General features: G+C 36.5%; 6 protein-coding genes across 6 annotated transcripts; 3 read left to right on the top strand and 3 right to left on the bottom strand.

Annotated features, from left to right (window-relative positions):
* Positions 1-1,798: 1,798 nt before the first annotated feature.
* On the top strand, positions 1,799-4,012 carry LOC115696276 (multifunctional methyltransferase subunit TRM112 homolog A-like). Its single transcript, XM_030623186.1, has 2 exons — positions 1,799-2,142; positions 3,685-4,012. The coding sequence occupies exons 1-2, from the start codon at positions 1,799-1,801 to the stop codon at positions 4,010-4,012; spliced, it is 672 nt and encodes a 223-aa protein (XP_030479046.1).
* A 1,542-nt stretch (positions 4,013-5,554) lies between these two features.
* LOC115696837 (thaumatin-like protein) lies at positions 5,555-7,028 on the top strand. Its single transcript, XM_030623721.2, has 2 exons — positions 5,555-5,954; positions 6,044-7,028. The coding sequence occupies exons 1-2, from the start codon at positions 5,897-5,899 to the stop codon at positions 6,718-6,720; spliced, it is 735 nt and encodes a 244-aa protein (XP_030479581.1). The 5' UTR covers positions 5,555-5,896; the 3' UTR covers positions 6,721-7,028.
* A 1,271-nt stretch (positions 7,029-8,299) lies between these two features.
* Positions 8,300-9,753, top strand: LOC115696275 (oxoglutarate-dependent flavonoid 7-O-demethylase 1-like). Its single transcript, XM_030623185.2, has 4 exons — positions 8,300-8,545; positions 8,707-8,954; positions 9,040-9,364; positions 9,465-9,753. The coding sequence occupies exons 1-4, from the start codon at positions 8,300-8,302 to the stop codon at positions 9,714-9,716; spliced, it is 1,071 nt and encodes a 356-aa protein (XP_030479045.1). The 3' UTR covers positions 9,717-9,753.
* A 1,256-nt stretch (positions 9,754-11,009) lies between these two features.
* Positions 11,010-13,848, bottom strand: LOC115697738 (hsp70 nucleotide exchange factor FES1). Its single transcript, XM_030624851.2, has 7 exons — positions 13,746-13,848; positions 13,457-13,545; positions 13,235-13,377; positions 13,091-13,141; positions 12,081-12,302; positions 11,883-11,985; positions 11,010-11,794 (listed from the first exon to the last, which is right to left on the bottom strand). The coding sequence occupies exons 2-7, from the start codon at positions 13,540-13,542 to the stop codon at positions 11,203-11,205; spliced, it is 1,197 nt and encodes a 398-aa protein (XP_030480711.1). The 5' UTR covers positions 13,543-13,545; positions 13,746-13,848; the 3' UTR covers positions 11,010-11,202.
* Positions 13,849-13,965: 117 nt separating this feature from the next.
* On the bottom strand, positions 13,966-15,276 carry LOC115696274 (uncharacterized). The gene is made up of 2 exons (XM_030623184.1): positions 14,514-15,276; positions 13,966-14,357 (listed from the first exon to the last, which is right to left on the bottom strand). Exons 1-2 carry the CDS (start codon positions 15,274-15,276, stop codon positions 13,966-13,968), a joined length of 1,155 nt encoding a protein of 384 aa, XP_030479044.1.
* Positions 15,277-16,691: 1,415 nt separating this feature from the next.
* Positions 16,692-18,031, bottom strand: LOC115696273 (uncharacterized). The gene is made up of 2 exons (XM_030623183.1): positions 17,062-18,031; positions 16,692-16,987 (listed from the first exon to the last, which is right to left on the bottom strand). The coding sequence occupies exons 1-2, from the start codon at positions 18,029-18,031 to the stop codon at positions 16,692-16,694; spliced, it is 1,266 nt and encodes a 421-aa protein (XP_030479043.1).
* Between the last annotated feature and the right edge of the window lie 242 nt (positions 18,032-18,273).

Below are 18,273 nucleotides of genomic sequence, written 5' to 3' on the forward strand. Positions count from 1 at the left end.
TAATCTGGTATTGACAGTAGTATTTTTGAATAAATTGATATCATAACACACATGATGTGTTGCACCTGTATCAATAATCCAATAAGAGCTAGGAGTAGAGATTTTCATACCAGAAAAATGTGAAACAACTGGCTGATCTTTAGAGACATTTTGAGTGTTGTTCTCAGTGGCCTTTTGAGCAAGAATAGCCACCAACTTCTGGCATTGAACACTTGACAAACTAGAGATAAGATCTCTTTCCATTGTAGGCTCCTCGGCCTTGCCTTCATCAGCACCAGAAAAATTAACTCCTGCTGGTTTTCCAGGATTTCCTTTAGCATCACAATTAGGAAACTTTCCATGGTATTTATGTCTAGGAGGATATCCATTCAGCTTGTAGCATCTTTCGATTGAATGTCCATTCATTCCACAGTGAGTACAATTGTACTTAGATCTGAACGGTTGAATAGCACCAGCGAACTGCCCATTGTTTCCTGAACCAGCAAACTGTCCATTGTTTCCTGGAGTTCCTTTATCCTGATCAGTAGTATTGTTGTAGCTATTTGTCAAATTTCTCTGTCTTTCTTCTTGTATAACAACAACATAAGCCTTGTTAACGCTTGGAAGAGGATCACGCATTAAAATCTGAGACCTAACAAGACTGTAGGAATCATTTAATCCAACCAAAAACTCAAGCAATATGTCCTCTTCTTGATACTCTTGTATCACCTTCACTGTGCCACAAGAACAAACAGGTGGTGGGCGAAGTTCTCTTATCTGATCCCAAAGGGATTTCAAACGAGTGTAGTATGTTGTAACAGTATTAGATCCCTGAACAAGACTTTGCATCGTCTTCTTGGCTTCAAAGATCCGAGGTGCGTTCCTCTCATTGAATCGTTCATGCAGCTCAGCCCAGATTTCTGCTGCATTATCAAGATACACGATGCTGTCTGCGATCTCATCAGAAATGGCGTGCAAGATCCATGAAATCACGGTGTTATTACATCGACACCAGCTATCGTAGTCATCGTGATCTTCATCAGGTTGTGGTAACCTTCCACTAACGAATTTGACTTTGTTCCTAGCAACCAAAGCAATCAGCATAGATCTTCTCCAAGTGCTATAATTCTCACTGCCTTTGAGAATTTTAGGAACAAGCACGACACCTGGCTTATCACCATTTGAAAGGAAGTAGGGATTCGACAAATCATTAGCAGTTGTCGATCTCGAATTTTCTCCAAGAACTGAGAACGTATTCGAGTTCAAAGAATTATCTTCAGCTTCACGATTCGCTCGAGTATGGACTCCATTGCTACGACCTTGAGCTCCACCTCCTCGAACCATATTCACAGAACAAGTAATCACAGATCAAAGAACAAACAAAATGAAGAATAACAGGAGCACAGCAACCTGCTCTGATACCATAACAGCTCGAGGGAGCTTGAACAAGAAGAAAATAAAAACAAAGAGAGAACAGAGAGGTAAGATCAATTGGATTGAATGAATCAAATCAGTACAAACACCAATGCTTGCTACTTATACCAAGTAACGAGGAAGCAAAATGATACAGCAAAAATAACAGAAATATACAGCTGGACTAACCAACTAACCTAACCAATTCCCAACTAACTCAAACAAACATAACTGACTCAACAGTTCTTGAAAGTATCCGAACAAGCTCCAACCTTCAGAGAGGCGCAAGAAGAGCCAGCCGATGTGGGATACTCTTATTTTGAACCACGTTATAATTAGGGTTAGGGCTTTATTTGCTGTGTTGAAATCAGTCTCTGAAGCTTGGAAGAAAGAATAATTGTACAATATGAGACTTCTTACTCATAACATATTGTCCTCTAACATCAAGGGGGTCACCAATGGCTTACCTCTCCGGATCGAAGTGGTGAAAGTAGTCGAGAAAGAGGTTGAACTAAACCCCGATTTTCTCAAATCCATGTTCTCCAAAATTGACTGGAACGCCCTAGTCGAGGTCGCTCGCTCAATCGGCTACACTAAGCTCCCCAACGAGGTTGATCCTTCTATGCTCGACTCCGACGACTTCCTTCGCCGTTTTCACCACGCCCTCCTCCAACTTCACCTCGAAGAAGGCGCCCTTATCTGCCCCGAGACTCGTCGCTGGTTCTCTGTCACTAAGGGAATCCCCAATATGCAGAAAAAGAAGAAGAAAGAAAAAGAAAAGTAATTTTTTAATTTTTTTTAAATTAGAAAAAGTAAAAAAAATAAAAAATAAAATAAAATAAAAAAATTCTGATTTTTAATTTTTTTTAAATATTTATAATTATTTTTTAAAATTGATATTACGTGGACCACTAAAAATTTGCCATGTGTACAAGTGTGTACACATGGACAGTCCACCGTGGCACTTAACTGTGATTTTTGGACGGAGGTGTGCAGAGCAATACGGAACCAGAGTTTAGGTAGTCTAGCGGCCAAAAATTTGATTTTTGTGGTTAAGTGTTACAAACCGTAAAGTTCAAGTGGTTTAGCCGCCAATATTCCTTTAATTAATCAATTATAATTCTAAAATTAAACTGTCTTATTTATGAATTTTCACTAAGCAATGGCTTAATTGTGAAGAAAAGAGGTTTTGGGGTCAATTTGTTAATTAAGAGACTTTGTATGGTCTAATTAATAAATTACATAAATGACAATTTTATTTAGTAATTAATTATAATTATTAAATAAATAATTTTGGCATTTATAAGGTTGAATTGGAAAATATGTTATTATTAAAAAGAAGAATAAGTGGTTGAAATAAAGTGGCAAAAATCTAACTAGAAATCGGTCCCTTAATATGCACGACCAAGAAGTGATTTTTTCCCAATACTTTATTCTTTTTTAATCCATATAATTCAACCCTAAGCCCTAGTTGAAACACTATAAAAGGAACATAATGCTCTCATCTCATCCACTTGACACTTTGTCAAATTAATGCCTTCAACCAAACTAGATGAGAAAGTTCCTTCGTTAGTGATTTTCAAACCTCATTCATTGTTCTTCACCTATTTCGGCCTATAGTGAGTGAGTGTCGTGCCCACACATAACAAGTCAAGTACTCAATCATAGTGAGTAAGACGGTGGTAACCAAACCCGAACGAGAGAAAGAGATCCAGGTTCAAATCTTGATAATGCTCTGCTACATAAAGGAATCAAAGGCTAGAGATCTTGAACGGAAGGAGTCATTATATTCCGCTGTAATCAATGTAAGGTTTTCTTAAACCCTTATGTGTTTATTTCATTGTTTTAGAGAATTGATATTTAGGATGTTAATTCAACATACGTGTTAGTAAATCTAGATCATGGTAAAATATTCCCAACACCTTATGTTGCAGACATGTTGGAAAACATGAGCCTTAGTGTGAGCGAGCTTACATCAGAGGTGCGGGCAGTGAGTAGTAGTGTCAATCCATACACTTTATCGGTGGCCGCCAGACAGCAGGTCGAGGGGGTTAGCCTCAATTTTTTGATTTACTCTTACTTGAGATACAACTTTTATTACCAAAGTATGCCTAATAATTTCTGTATACTTTCCTTCCTCTAAATGGCATTGTTCGTAGAGAGGATCACCAAAGAAGTGGGGAATATGGCCATAGAATTAAACTAGCTATGTGTCAAAGTTCAATCCTTGACCGTTAAAAATGGGGCCTTACATGCTAAAGTTGAGCAGATCAAGACCTAGGCGGCTTCCAGTAGCCAAAAGATCCAGGCAAATTACAAGGCCAAGCTGGCGGTTGAGGAGGAGAAGTGGGACACCAAATATCGAAAAATGTACTTAGTTCACAAAGCTAAAATTGTGCAAGAAGTTGAGGGAATTGTACGCTCTCTTCGAGAGGACTTGGCCAAGGCCACAAAGGAGAAGGACATAGCTGAGGCCCGCATGCTACTTCAGTCTAAGATTATCTCCGCCCAAATCCAACAAGTCAACCACTCTAAGAGGACATCCGAAAGAAGGATTTACTCATTAAGGACCTTCAAGCCGAACACGACAAGGAGAAGAAACAGGCAGAGTCCTGGGTAACAAAACATGGCAACTTGAGCCTTCTTCTCCAAGGGGTCGTCGTAACTGTGACCGTCAACAGGAAACCATCGATAGATTGCAAAAGAGAGTCGACCAGAGTCCAGGGAATGGTGTGTAGGCATACATTGCTTTAGCTGCCATGCGTAGAATGAGGGAGACTACCCCCAGCTCATTCCAGACGCGGTTACGGCAGCAACTAAGGCAATAACTAAGGTAGAAAAATATCGCATTCGCTCCTTGGAGATGTCCTATGTCGTGGTCCTTCACAACTTATGGAAGGCGGATCCTTCCATACTTTGGCTTATTGACGAGGCAGATAGGGAGGATGTTACTAGGAGAGTACTCACTATTGAACATAACACATATCTGGAGGAATTTCTTCTCTCAATTGATAGTGATAGCAATAATTTTTTTGTAAAAAAATATGAATATATCATATATAATATATAAAACATATATAACAATTAAATAAATAATGTATGCTGTTTTAACATAATAAAAAATAAACAAATATTTATGTCAATTAATAGTTTAACTTTAATATCTTATTAATTTAATACAAATATTATTTTATTAATATTTTGATAAAATATTTGTAACGATTTAAAGAAATATACTATGATACTATATTATATTTATTAGAATAAAAGTATTTATTTTTAAATAGTATCATTTTAAAACTTTAATAGCTTATAACTAAATATTACATTTTCATAAATTTTAATAAATGAAATTTTAATAATAAATCTATAAATAATATTTTCATTCTTCCATTTAAATTCCTTTTAAAAATAAATATATTTACAAAATTAAAAATAAAATAAAAATTGTCAACATAGATTATAAAGAGTACTCATGGTGTGTAGCACCCTTATGAGGATTATTGTCGTTGTTGGTACAATTCAATATCTGGTCTCACTTATTTCAATTTAATAAAAATTATAAACAATCACTAACTAATTATACGACGTTATGTTATAAAAGTACTAAGCATCTTGGTACCCTATAACAATGCTCTTTTTCTTATCCATAATCCAACACAGCTAAATGAAATAAATAATCTAACACAGATAGTATTAACTGGATTAGTTACCAATTTTTACTAAAATTATCCGGTCTAAGCGAGTCTAAGTGTCAAACGGACCCAAACAATGAACAAATATTATGTTTGCTGAATTAACTTTATCTTGTACAATTATGAAGCTAGATTACTCTTATAACTTTATGGACAGTTAAAGCCAAACTAGAATCATTAATATTCCTAAACCACTCACGCTCCATTATATTAAAAAGATATTAATTAAAAATATATATATACACATAAAATTACCAGGTGAAGCTCCAATGAGTTTGTACTAAATCTAATCCACAAGAATATCTTTAGTCTAGACACCATGACTTCCAGGTACAAAGTCATGTTTCTAATCACATCATTTCTTTCATCTCACTCCTCCTACTCCTATTTCTTCCCACTTGCAACAATACTCAAATAATTATTTGTATATGCATATCCACTTTTATTCATACAGAAAAGATTTTTAGTAACTTTAGTTTCCTTTTTATGGACAAACCTACAGTTTAATATTGTTATCTTCTAGTCCTTTTTCAAAGATTGATTCTATTGAAGTTTAATTAGTGCTCTCATATAAAGAAAGCCTGCACTAGAAGGAAAGCATATATGCCCTTTGTCATGAAAGTAAAAGTAAAAATTATCACATCACTATAAAGAAACGGATACTAATAATAATAATAATAACAAAATCTAATACATCTTTTGGCTACTCTCAATAGTAATTATATTTGCTTAAAAGGCTTGTAGTTGTGTTTGAAATCACTAAGTATGCAGCATTAATATTCAATCAAGTCTGAAAATAAGATACAATAATGTCAACTTACTCAATTCTCTTCCCTTTTCTTCTGTTAATCTCTCTGAGCATTTCAGGTTAGTTTCTTTTCTCAGTACAACTCTTCTATGAGTTTTTTTTTATTTGATCTAACCATTCATTAATTGTATTTACTTGTGGTTTACAGATGGGGCACAATTGATTCTAGTAAACAACTGCAATGAGAATATATGGCCTGGTGTGCTTGGCAGTGCGGGGCAGCCCACCCCGAAAGATGGAGGCTTTCACTTAGGAAGTGGTGAGGAAGTAGTACTTGATGTCCCAGAGAAATGGTCTGGGAGGATATGGGGTAGGCAGGGTTGCAACTTTGACAACAATGGGAAAGGATCATGCATAACTGGTGACTGTGCAAACCAATTGCATTGCCGAGGCAGTGGTGGGGAGCCGCCTGCCACGGTGGTTGAAATGACACTTGGTTCTTCATCTTCACCACTTCATTTCTATGATGTCAGCCTTGTGGATGGCTTTAACTTGCCTGTTTCGATGAAGCCTGTAGGGGGTGGGGTTGGATGTGGAGTGGCGTCTTGTGAAGTGGATTTGAATGTTTGTTGCCCTTCTGCTTTGGAAGTGAGGAGTGGTGGAAGGGTTGTGGGGTGTAAGAGTGCTTGCTTGGCTATGCAATCAGCTAAGTACTGTTGTACTGGAAACTATGCCAATCCAAACACTTGCAAGCCAACACTCTTTGCTCATCTTTTTAAGGCTATTTGTCCAAAGGCTTATAGTTATGCTTTTGATGATTCTACTAGCCTTAATAAGTGTAGAGCTACTCGTTATGTCATCACCTTCTGCCCTCCGCAACAGTAATTAAGAAAGTGACAATGTGGAACTTAGGATCACATTACTCATTGGAGGTCTTCATATAAATATTTATATGTATACACTTTTTTATATTGATCTTTTGGGTTTTGCTCTATTGATTAAATAGCAGAGTATAATCGGTTAAATGGTCTATTAGAAGTTTATGATGCAGTGTGCCAAAGATGGACAAAGTAATCTTCTGGGATGTGCAATTTCAATGTAATCAACTTGTAGTCTAATAGAATTATGTTTGTTAATCACTTGGAAATTAGTTGTATTTGCTCAAAGTAAAAAAGGAAAATTTGAAGGGTTTTTATTCTGTTCTTTTTTTCCCTATGTTACAATCATTATAATACTATAAATAGAGTAAACCAGAGTTCAATGTATGGAAAGGTTTACAATCAGACTATACCATTTGAAGGTTAGTCAAGTTTACTGTCTAAAACAAATCAAGAACTTGGTAAATATATAACATAACAGAAAACTACTTTTAACCCTCCTAATATTTATCAATAAAAAATCTTACATATGTTAAAATATAGAGCAAACATAGACAAAAGTTTCTCTCTTGGGGTCCCAAAACAAAGTTAGAAACATCGTAGAAAAGAAAAAATTGACATATAAACAAAGTTCAATTTTAGTGTCTTGTGCTGGTGTCTCATCTTGATACACATTATACTCTTGCCGTTCTAAGGCAAGGAATCTCAAGTTAGGAGATCAAACTATTCTTTTTTGCTACAAAACAAGTCTAAGTAGAGATATCAGAGCTAAAATCCTTCATGTGTAAACTCAGTCGAGGTTGAGTTCTTGTTAAGTCTAAATTGAGGAAAAGATTTGAAACATATGGTTTCATTTACCGCGGATGATAAATCAACTTATCCACTATTTCTGCAAGTATCAAATGTACAAGAAATGGTCTTGAAGGAACCTCTTGAGGTTAATGAAAAATACTTAAGAAATTCTGACCAGAATTATATTGTTATGGATTCTAGCTAAACATTTGATAATAGGAACCAGTGCTCTTGTTTAAGTTCATAAAATCTGCAGTGTCATAAGCAAAGGAACCAGTCTTTGACTTGTTCAATAGAATGGAAAATAGTAGGAAATAAGACTCTGTACCCTTATGAATTTGATGGCTCCAAAAGCTTTGTTTTCTGTCTAAATATACCAATCACTTGGCAAAATAAAAAAAAAAAATCCAAAGGTGAAATAAAAAAAAATCGAAAAGTGAAACTAGTTTCAATTGCTCAATTATCACATATAAATATACGGTATTATGTTTTCAAGTAATAGTGTTTGTACAGAAAATCCTACTAAGAACTTCTAGCCTTGTCCAATACAAAACATGTTACATAAACAAAAGTTCTCTTAGATGAGATATAAACAAAGTTCAATATAGTGTCTTGTGCTGGCGTCCCATCTAGATACTAAGCCGTTCTATCTAAAAGAATCTCTCAAGTTATGTAATCAAAATATACTTTTGCTACAAAACAAGGCCAAGTAGCGAAATAATTACTAAAAGTCGTCATGTATAAATTCATTCCTGAATATTGATTACATCAAAGTTTAGGAAAAGAAAGTAATTATGGGTGATAATAAACCAACTTATCCACCATCTCTACAAGTACCAAATGTACAAGAAATGGTATTGAAGGACCCTCTTAAGGTCCCTGAAAGATATTTAAGAAATGAAAAAGAAATGCATGCTAGACCAGATTTATCTCATCTTTCATCTCAAGTTCCTGTAATTGATCTATCATTGCTCTCGAATGGGGACAAGGAGGAGTTATTGAAACTTGATTTGGCTTGTAAAGAATGGGGATTTTTCCAGGTAATACATGTCATATTACAAAAAGTATATTTATATAGACTTGGGTACAGAGAATAGCTAGTTGGGATACTTCTCTTTTAGGCTTGATATAAAGTTAAAAACATTCTTATAATGGTAGATACCTCAAACTGAAATAAACAAATTGAATATATTATTTTCAGGTGGTGAATCATGGAGTTGAAAGCAAAGTATTGCAGGGTCTGAAAGATGCTTCAGCTGAGTTTTTTGAACTGCCATTAGAAGAGAAGAACAAGATTTCGATGCCTCCAAATGACATACAAGGCTATGGACATGCATACGTAGTATCTGAAGATCAGATATTAGATTGGTCAGACACATTGATAATGCTTGTCTACCCTTCCTGGTTTAGGAATCTTGACATTTGGCCAGCAAAACCACAGAGATTCAAGTATGTTATAGTTTCGATTCTCACAATTTTATGCAAAATTCTCTAGCTTTGTTGTTTGTTTAATTAAAATGTTGCATCAACATAGGGATTCTATGGAGGCTTATTCCACAGAACTCAAAAGAGTAGCAATGGAGCTACTAGGCTCACTATCTTTGATCATGGGAATGGAGAAAGATTCTCTTATAGGGTTGCATAAAGAACTTGTCCAAGCTATGCGAGTGAACTACTATCCTCCATGCCAAACACCAGAAAAGGTGCTAGGAATAAGTCCACACTCTGATACAAGCACCATAACAATACTCACGCAAGATGGTGATGTGACCGGGTTACAGATTCGCCATCAAGGAGGATGGGTGCCGGTCAAGGCTATTCCAAACGCTTTGATTGTTAATGTTGGAGATGTTACTGAGGTACCTGGTAATGTTATATAGTTAGTTTTGTTAAACTTTTGATGATTGAGCAATCTTTTCTTTTTTTTAAGTTCAAACATTTTGTTGCTTCAAATGACAGATACTGAGTAATGGCATGTACAAGAGTGTAGAGCATAGAGCTGTGACAAATGAGTCCAAGACAAGATTATCTTATGCAACATTTTTTGTTCCACTAGATGAGGTGGAAATTGGACCACTCAGTCATTTGATAGACACAAAAGGGTCCCTTCCCTTGTACAAGAAGATCAAATATGGTGACTATGTTAGAACTTCCATGAAGATGGAACATGATGGGAAGGCCCATATTCAGATTGCAAAGGCACAAGACTAAATGAAATTTCTGTTTTTCACAATTTGAAGATGGGGGAAAAGTTCAGTTGTGATGTCCTTCCTCTAATACCCTCCCCTTCTCACTCTATGCTTATCTGTTCAAGGCAATATGCTAGCTTATAGATATGCGTTTGATGACTCCAAATTTATCATCACCTTGTTTTCCTCATTTGTAGTAAGATCTCATTGTTGAAGATGAAAAAATCTTCCATGTTTTTTTTTTCTCTTTTCTGTTTCCTTTATAGGTCAAAACTTTGTGTTTTAAAGATGTAGTTGAAAAACTACAGTGATGGGTTATGTAATGTCTATGTAGTCACAAGTTTAATGGAAGTTCTTTTGGCTTTGCCTTTATAATTTGGACTTTGGTGGAAGAGTGCAACATATTTTCTTAATGCTTTGAGAATAGTTAAATAGTTATTGAAATCATTGATCTCTCTTAGGGTTGTTTATCGGAACCGGTAAAATGCAGTTTGAATTCGAACTGCAACAATCCAAACTACTATAAACAATAATCAGTGAGACCATTAAAAAATGGTCTAATTAATCTGAACTATGTATCATTGCATGGCTTGGTTGTGGTTTGTAATAAATAGTAAACAGTCTGTTTACAATATAATTTATTTGTTTTATATCTTATGAAAGAAATTTAACATATTAATAACCCAAAATATCTAACTTACAATAATGATTGAATTACTCTACAAAAGTACAACTATGAACTATAATTATTATTATATTATGCTTTAACTTTAAAAATGAGTCCATATTGTTATTTTATTTGTTATAAATTTATTACTTGTTGTATTAAACATATATTTTGAAATAGAAATTAAAAACATCATAAATAGTCCAATAATTTGAAAAAAATTATACTCCGCTTAAATTACTTGAAACACCGTTATAGTGATTTGGTTTAAGAAATATTTAAAAATTCCAACTAGGAGAATCTCAAATTAAGATACTAAAATATTCTGCTAACAAACAAAGCTAGCTAACTAGCGATCATAACTAAAAGCCATACATGCATGAAATGATGAAAGTAACGTTCTAGCGGAATATCTAAAATGAGGATCCAAAGGAAAATATGGGTTCAACTTAAATCACTAGGTAGAGAAAGAAATGCTGAAGAAATCTTAAATGTATCATCAACTTGCATCTAAATTACATGCTTAAAGGGAAAGAGGAAGATTAATGAAACCATGGTTTGGCCTGCCAAAAATGGGGTTTTGTTATACGAAATTAGATTTTGAACGTCACGTAGTAGGAATCAGCAAATGGCCAAAGGCCGAAAGGGTTTATACAAAGAGAAAAATAAGATTTCATTGCCACCAAACGACATACAAATCTATGCACAGCACATGCATACGCAGTATCCCAAGATCAGATACAAGTATGTAAACCTTCGCAATTTAGCAAAACCATAAATTACAAGCAAAAGAGAAGCTAGTATTACATAAACTGCCTAAGGAAAAATAATTCACTAATGCCTATTGCTCTCTCCCCGAAGTATTAGTGCCATTCTCTGTAGCCCCAGAACTCCCTTGAACATCAGCAGCAGATGGTGCCGTACCTAAACCTAGAAGTAACGGGGTTGCTTTTGTTTCAGTTTGAGTGGTTCTATCAGCCGAAGGATTTGCAGCCCACGCTCGGAGAGGAGATTCAAAATGCTTGCTTGCAACATCAGGAGCTGGTGCGGGTGCATCTTCTCCAGGAAGAACAAGAAGACCCTTCTCTTGAAGAGAAGATGGTTCATTAAAGTATGTCTGCCAAAGGGAATCCACAAGGTGCCTCTCTTCTCTGGCTGCTCCAAGATCTTCTGGAGACATCAGACTGATACCATTAATTCTCTCTTGAAGAATTTGTTTCAGTTTGTCATCATTGACGTCAGTCACTCTACCACTTGTCTCGCCACTTTTGTCTCGTGCAAGCTCAAGAAGGCCTCGAAGAGAAGCTTCTCGTACCTCTGCGTCTTCACTAGAAGCAAGGTGCAACATAATGCGAGGAAATCCTAGCTCAGATACTACGCTGCAGTCTGAACTATTCTCATGCAGTAGATAATGGACCAAGTTCAAAGCTTTCCTGAACATGTTTCATGTACAGGTATTATAATCTCCTTAGGCATATGAAAATAAACACTAAATTGAAAAAAAATACAGATAGTTGGTACCTTTGAAATCTCACGTTTTCTGAACTTAAAGCATCTCTCAAGGCCGCATATCCATTTGCAAGACGAAATGCAATACTACCAGGTTTGTTATGCCGGATTAACGCTGCATTGCAAAAGCAAACCGTATATAAAAAATTCATTCAGAAAAGCAAGGGAATGCCCAAAACATAACTTAAAAAACTAGTAACTCATACGTACAAGATATAGCACCGAGAGCTTTGGTTCGGACTGTCACATCAGGATCAGATGTAAAATTAGAAAGAAGAGGCTCTAATCCATTGGCTTCCATAACCAGCTGTTGACTCCGTTCATTATTCTGTACAATAGTTGTTACAACCTCAGCAGCCTTTGCTCTTATGTTAGCATGTGAGTTCTTGAGGTAACCAAGAAGAGGAACCAAACCGCCAATGGAATGAAGATCTGTCATAAGATAGAAGATTGCGTATCAGCTGTATTGTACTGACTACTAATTGAAATCAACTCATCAAATAGCAAATGAACAAATGAGGTAAAACATCACTCAAGAGTAATGGTATTCGTTTGGTGGGTGATAGGTGCGATTAGATAGCATTGAATTGAATTATACTATAAATAAGAGGTAAGGCCAGACAGGAAGTTGTAAATTATTGTCTCACTAATAATATGTATGAAGAAAGAGGTGCAATAATTTAGTAACTGAATTAATCAATCGAATATATTTTGTGGTTTCATTCAAATGACCTCCCCAACGGGTAAATGAAAAAGTCAAAAAACAAGGGGCTTACAAGATAACTTAATAGGCATACCGACCATATACATTCAGAGCTCGTTTGGAATGCCGTATTAGGTCGTATTGTATTATATTGAATTGAATTATACATTATATTTTTTATATTACTATGTCAAACTTTAAGTTATACTAAAATATTATATATTGAGGTGTTCATAAAAGTTAATACCACATATAGTTTTACATAAAAAAATATTGCATAAAATACAATTCAATACAATACAATACAATACAATACAATACAATACAATACAATACAATACAATACAATACAATACAAGACCTAGGCGTTCCAAACGAGCCCTCAATGTCTACAATAACTTCATCTAAGAGTAAATGATAAGCAAACAAATGGGGCAAGGAAGAACACAAGGGGCATTCACAACCAAGTAGAATAGTCGAAACAGAAAAGAGAAAAGTGCCAGATATGAAACTTTACCATTGGCCATATCAATAGATTCAACATGTTCTTGTAACTCATCCAGCATTCCTGCCATAACCCAATTCAGAAGTGAGTATGCGACATTGAGAGGAAAAATATTGAGTAAATGTATAATCATAAACATGAAGGAAGAATTAAAACCTTCAATATCAGCAGCAGTGACACCCTGTGCTTCCAAAACCTGTTCAGGGGTTTGCATAACCAAAGTAATTTCTTTCATACGCTTTACAACATCAACACTCTGTGCTTGCATAGCTTCCATAAACCATCTTCGATCCTCCTCACTGCACACAATACCCCAAAAATCATATATAAGCAAAATCAGCTTATGTCAAAATCAATAGTAAAGAAATGAAGCAGTACCTCAGATTACGAGTGGGCTGAGTCCCGTCAGAATTAGCAATGCTCCACTTGAGCAAACCATCCCAGTTGGGTCCGTCTTTAGCCATTATCTACACGCAGAAGAACTTTCTTATAACCCTAGAATTTGCTTGTCTTCAGCTAATTAACGATGAACTCAGATATCAGATATTAATATTATTAAAAAGATTTAAGCTGTGGATCATCAAAGTGAATTTATAGATTGGAAGAAGATAATTCCAGAACTGTGTAGTGGTTTCCGGAATGCGATGGAAAAGAAGAAAGAACAAACCACTGAAACTCTGCGTCTCTCAGTTAGGGCTTGGTCAACATGGGGCCAATAATATTTGGATCCCTTTAGTCTTTAGATTATTAAATTTTCTCATTTTGTTATAATTATACTATGACAGGCTGATATTAACTTTTTAGTATTTTTTTTTTATTTTTTTAATTTGGTAGTGTATTGCCTTTTCTTTTTTTTTTTGAAAATGAAATATCAACTTCATTGAAATTTAGCATTCATCGTACAGAAGAGCTTGAAGCTCGTTAGGGAAATCATTCCTATGAATGCTACGATCAGAGAAAAACCGAGAGTGTCTAACAACAAAGTGGGCAACTCGATTTGCTGATCGTCTAATAAAACGAATACTTACATTATTTAAAACTGACAATAAGCTTTTACAATCACTAACAATCAAACCAAAAGTAGAAGACATAATTTGATTACTAAAGATTGCTTGTTCTGTTACCATGCTATCAGTCTCTATGTCGACTTTGTTCCATTCCTTGTCTTTCAACCAACTTAGTGCTTCTTTGATACCAAGAGCTTCAACCACCTCGGCTGGGTAGCTTCCTCCCTGATATCTTGCTCGGAGATCAACAAAGTGGCACAACGAATCGCGAGCTACAATGCCAAAGCCATAAGCATTTTCTCTCTCAAACAAAGCTCAATCAACATTTAACTTGACTGTATTTGAATCGGGTTTAGTCCAACGCTCAACGTTATTATCATGTTGTAAGAGAGACAATGATAATAAGTTAGATTTATCTTAAGCAGTACGCCAGTGGTCAAGTGTAGTCCATGCTAAATTAAGAACTTGAGTTGGAGATGAAGCTTTCTTATCCCAAACAAGTTTGTTTCGGGACTTCCAAAATGCCCAACAAAGCATGATGGCACGGCAAGATGTATCATCACCATACAATTCGAATGTAGAATCAAGCCAATAACCAATAGTTGATGAAGAATCGGATTGGATGGTGAACCCACAACGCTCCCAGCAGCTGAAAGCAAAGGAACAATTTAGGAGCACATGGGAAGCAGTATCGGCAGCATTGTGGCAGACAGGGCACAAGGAGGAGAGGTCGACATTCTTTGAAACCAGTTCGAGGCATGTGGGGAGAGTATTGGTGACAGCACGCCACATGAAATTCTTCACTTTCGGCGGTATTTTAAGGTGCCAAAACTTGTGCCAAAACCCCGAGTTTGGTTGTCTCTGCTGTCCATGGTTACTAAGCTGCAGCATATCGTAGGCACTACGAACAGAGAAAAAACCAGACCTCTCACCCTTCCAAGACCAGCAGTCTTCGGATGGTATAGAACTCAACGGGATTCCAAGTATCAAGTGAGCATCTCGAGGGTTAAACATATCATGGATAAGAGAAATATCCCAAGATGTGTCATGAATATCCATGAGAGAGTTCACCATTTTATTGTCAAGACCGAGGGCATTAGAAGTCACAAACGGGTTTGCAGAATCGGGAAGCCAAGGATGCTTCAAAATATTTGTGGTAATCCCATTACCAATAGTTCTTTGACAACCCATTTTTACCAAATGTTGTGCACTCCAGATACTACGCCAAACGAAACTTGGATTATTACCAAGTTCTGGAGTGAGGAAATCAGAGTTGGGATAATACCTGGCTTGGAACACACGGCTGGCAAGAGATGTTGGGGAAACAAGCAGCCTGAATGTTTAGCCAACATCGCAAGATTGAAGTCATGTAAGTGACGAAAACCCATACCGCCTGAATGTTTATGAGTAGCCATACGATCCCAAGACATCCAAATGATTACTTGACCTTTAGCACTTGAAGTTTTCCACCAAAAGTTAGCCATAATCTTTTCAATTTCTTGACAAGTTTCCAAGGGAATAAGAAAGACGCTCATAGCATAAGTTGGTAGAGATTGAATGACAGACTTAAGGAGAACTTCCTTGCCTGGACGGGATAAAAATTTACCATTCCAACTGTTGAGACGATTTATGATCTTATTTTTGAGAAAGCCGAGTATAACATTCTTCTTTCTACCAATAATGTTAGGTAATCCCAAGTAAAGAGAGCCATCAGTAGCTTCTGTCATGCCAAGAACGTTGCAAATCTCATTTCGGTGGTGTACTTCATTGTTAGGGCTGAAGAAAATAGAGGACTTAGACACATTCACTTTTTGCCCAGATGTAATTTCAAAAGAGTGAAGCATACGCTTAATTTTGACAGCTGTGTTGGAATTTGCTTGACAAAAAAGGTAGCTATCATCAGCAAATAGCATGTGTGTTATGGGAGGAGCACTTTTAGCAACACGACAGCCTTGGATAACCTGATCATCTTCAAATTTTCTTATCAAGGAAGAAAACCCTTCAGCACAAATGATGAACAGATAAGTTGATAAAGGATCTCCTTGGCGGATTCCACGAGAGGGAACAATCGGCCCCATCAAATGGCCATCATGAAAAACAGAATACTGAACAGAAGTAACACATTTCATAATAAGATTGATCCATTTACCAGCAAACCCCATATGATGCATGACAGCAGACAGATAGTCCCATTTAACACGGTCATAAGCCTTACTCATATCAAGCTTCATAGCCATGAACCCTTTTTTGCCTTTTATTTTTCGCTTGAGGTAGTGCATAATTTCAAAGGCTATCATTATATTATCTGAGATAAGCCTGCCTGGAATAAACGCACTCTGAGTAGGAGAGATAATATGATCAATTAGCACTCTCATCCTATTGGCAAGGACCTTTGACATAATCTTGTAGGAGACATTACAAAGAGAAATAGGCCGCAAATCACCCATAGAGGAGAAGTTCTTCTTCTTTGGAATTAACACTAGGTGAGTGTCATTAAGACCAATCGGCATGCATTCATTGTTGAAGAAGTCCATAACAAGCTTAATAATATCAGTGCCAACTGTGTCCCAATGTTTTTGGTAAAAACCGGGACTCATACCATTAGGTCATGGAGCTTTGTCAGGGTGCATTTGGAAGAGAGCTTGCTTAACTTCATTAGCTGTGATTGGGCAGAGCAAGATTTCGTTTTGTTCACCAGTAACTGAGCGACGTATACCATTGACAACAGAGCCACAAATAGCATGATCAGTAGTATAAAGAACCGAGAAATAATCAATTATTACCTGATCAAGACCTGAATTCCAGCCTCTCCAAACACCATCACTATCCTGAAGTTGGACAATTTGATTATTTCGTTTACGAGAGCTTGCGGTGGCATGAAAATATTTGCTATTTTTGTCCCCTCCATTTAACCAAAATTGTTTTGATCGTTCTTCCAATAGAGTTCTTGCTCAGCTAAAATCTCAAAATAATTACATTGCTCATTCAAAAAGTCTTCATATGAGTCCGAATTGTCACGAGACTTGAGGCTTGATAGTTTTTTCTTACTATTAGACAGTCGCTTCTTGAAGTGCCCAGTAAGATCACGGCCCCAATCAAGTAAAGTTTCAAGACAAAGCTTAGTTTTATCAGCAAGAGGGAGATGAGCATTAACCTCCCACCAATTTTGGACAATTTGGCTACATAAAGGTTCACGGCCCCAAGCATTTTCATAACGAAAAATAACAACCGGTTTACTCATAACAACAGGTGCGGGTTCAAGGAAAATAGGAGTATGATCGGAGGACGAAAAATCAAAATTTGACAAACGAGCCTCATTAAAAATAGTTAGCCAAGAATGAGTAGCAAAAGCTTTGTCTAACCTTATTTCAATGTGATTTTGGGTCCCTCTTCCACGCTCCCATGTGTATTTGTGACCATGCAACTGAAGTTCACACAATTGGCAGTCATGAAGAGTTGTATTGAAGCCATTGATTAGTGATTCAGGATAAAGCCGACCATCCTTCTTATCGTCATGAGTGGTGATGTTGTTGAAGTCTCCAAGAATGCACCATGGCAAGGTTGAAGCATCTGCCAGCTCACACAGAAGCTCCCACGTTGTATGGCGTCGTGAGCGGTTTGGTTCTCCATAGAACCCAGTAAGACGCCAGTGAACAAAGCCAGGAACATGAACTTCCAAGTCAATATGGTGGGCCGAAAACTTAAGCAAATGAGCATCAGTAGAAATTTTCCATAAAAAAGCTAGTCCACCTTTTCTACCTTGGGCCGGCACAGTAAAGCTATTTTCAAAGCCCAACCGAACCTTGAGCCTATCGACAATGTCATTATTGCATAAAGTTTCACAAAGGAATATAAAATTGGGCTTCTTTTGAACACAGATGTCAACAAGGAATTGAATGGCCCGTGGGTTCCCAAGCCCACGGCAATTCCAGCTAATAGCATTCATAATGATTGGTGGGCCTGAACACCAAGACCCACCTGTTCCCCGTTTTTTAGAAGCCCAATAATATCATTACCTTGAAAACTATTTGGCTCAGAAATACAAATCACATCATCTTCCACTATCTTAGCCGGCCCTTTAGGGAGAGTATCAATTCTTTTCCTCTTCAAGTCATAAAGATTCATATCATCCTCTGACATAAATGCTGATTCATTCTCATGAATATTCAAAGTTGCCTCATTTGTATT

Source organism: Cannabis sativa, chromosome 7 (assembly GCF_029168945.1).
Source record: "Cannabis sativa cultivar Pink pepper isolate KNU-18-1 chromosome 7, ASM2916894v1, whole genome shotgun sequence".
NCBI lineage: Eukaryota > Viridiplantae > Streptophyta > Magnoliopsida > Rosales > Cannabaceae > Cannabis > Cannabis sativa.

Bases quoted from the DNA above. Each gene is read 5' to 3' on its own strand.
- LOC115696276 (XM_030623186.1), top strand. From the start codon at position 1,799: ATGAGACTTCTTACTCATAACATATTGTCCTCTAACATCAAGGGGGTC. The intron at 2,143-3,684 runs GCAGAAAAAGAA...GGCGGCTTCCAG, and splicing joins ACTAAGGGAATCCCCAATAT to TAGCCAAAAGATCCAGGCAA.
- LOC115696837 (XM_030623721.2), top strand. From the start codon at position 5,897: ATGTCAACTTACTCAATTCTCTTCCCTTTTCTTCTGTTAATCTCTCTG. The intron at 5,955-6,043 runs GTTAGTTTCTTT...TGTGGTTTACAG, and splicing joins AATCTCTCTGAGCATTTCAG to ATGGGGCACAATTGATTCTA.
- LOC115696275 (XM_030623185.2), top strand. From the start codon at position 8,300: ATGGGTGATAATAAACCAACTTATCCACCATCTCTACAAGTACCAAAT. The intron at 8,546-8,706 runs GTAATACATGTC...TATTATTTTCAG, and splicing joins AAGAATGGGGATTTTTCCAG to GTGGTGAATCATGGAGTTGA. The intron at 9,365-9,464 runs GTACCTGGTAAT...TTCAAATGACAG, and splicing joins ATGTTGGAGATGTTACTGAG to ATACTGAGTAATGGCATGTA.
- LOC115697738 (XM_030624851.2), bottom strand. From the start codon at position 13,542: ATGGCTAAAGACGGACCCAACTGGGATGGTTTGCTCAAGTGGAGCATT. The intron at 11,986-12,080 runs GTACGTATGAGT...TTTGCAATGCAG, and splicing joins AGCTCTCGGTGCTATATCTT to CGTTAATCCGGCATAACAAA. The intron at 11,795-11,882 runs GTACCAACTATC...AAACATGTTCAG, and splicing joins GAAAACGTGAGATTTCAAAG to GAAAGCTTTGAACTTGGTCC.
- LOC115696274 (XM_030623184.1), bottom strand. From the start codon at position 15,276: ATGGGTTGTCAAAGAACTATTGGTAATGGGATTACCACAAATATTTTG. The intron at 14,358-14,513 runs GTACTGCTTAAG...TTGGCATTGTAG, and splicing joins GACTACACTTGACCACTGGC to CTCGCGATTCGTTGTGCCAC.
- LOC115696273 (XM_030623183.1), bottom strand. From the start codon at position 18,031: ATGAATGCTATTAGCTGGAATTGCCGTGGGCTTGGGAACCCACGGGCC. The intron at 16,988-17,061 runs GTAATTATTTTG...GGTTAAATGGAG, and splicing joins AGACTTTTTGAATGAGCAAT to GGGACAAAAATAGCAAATAT.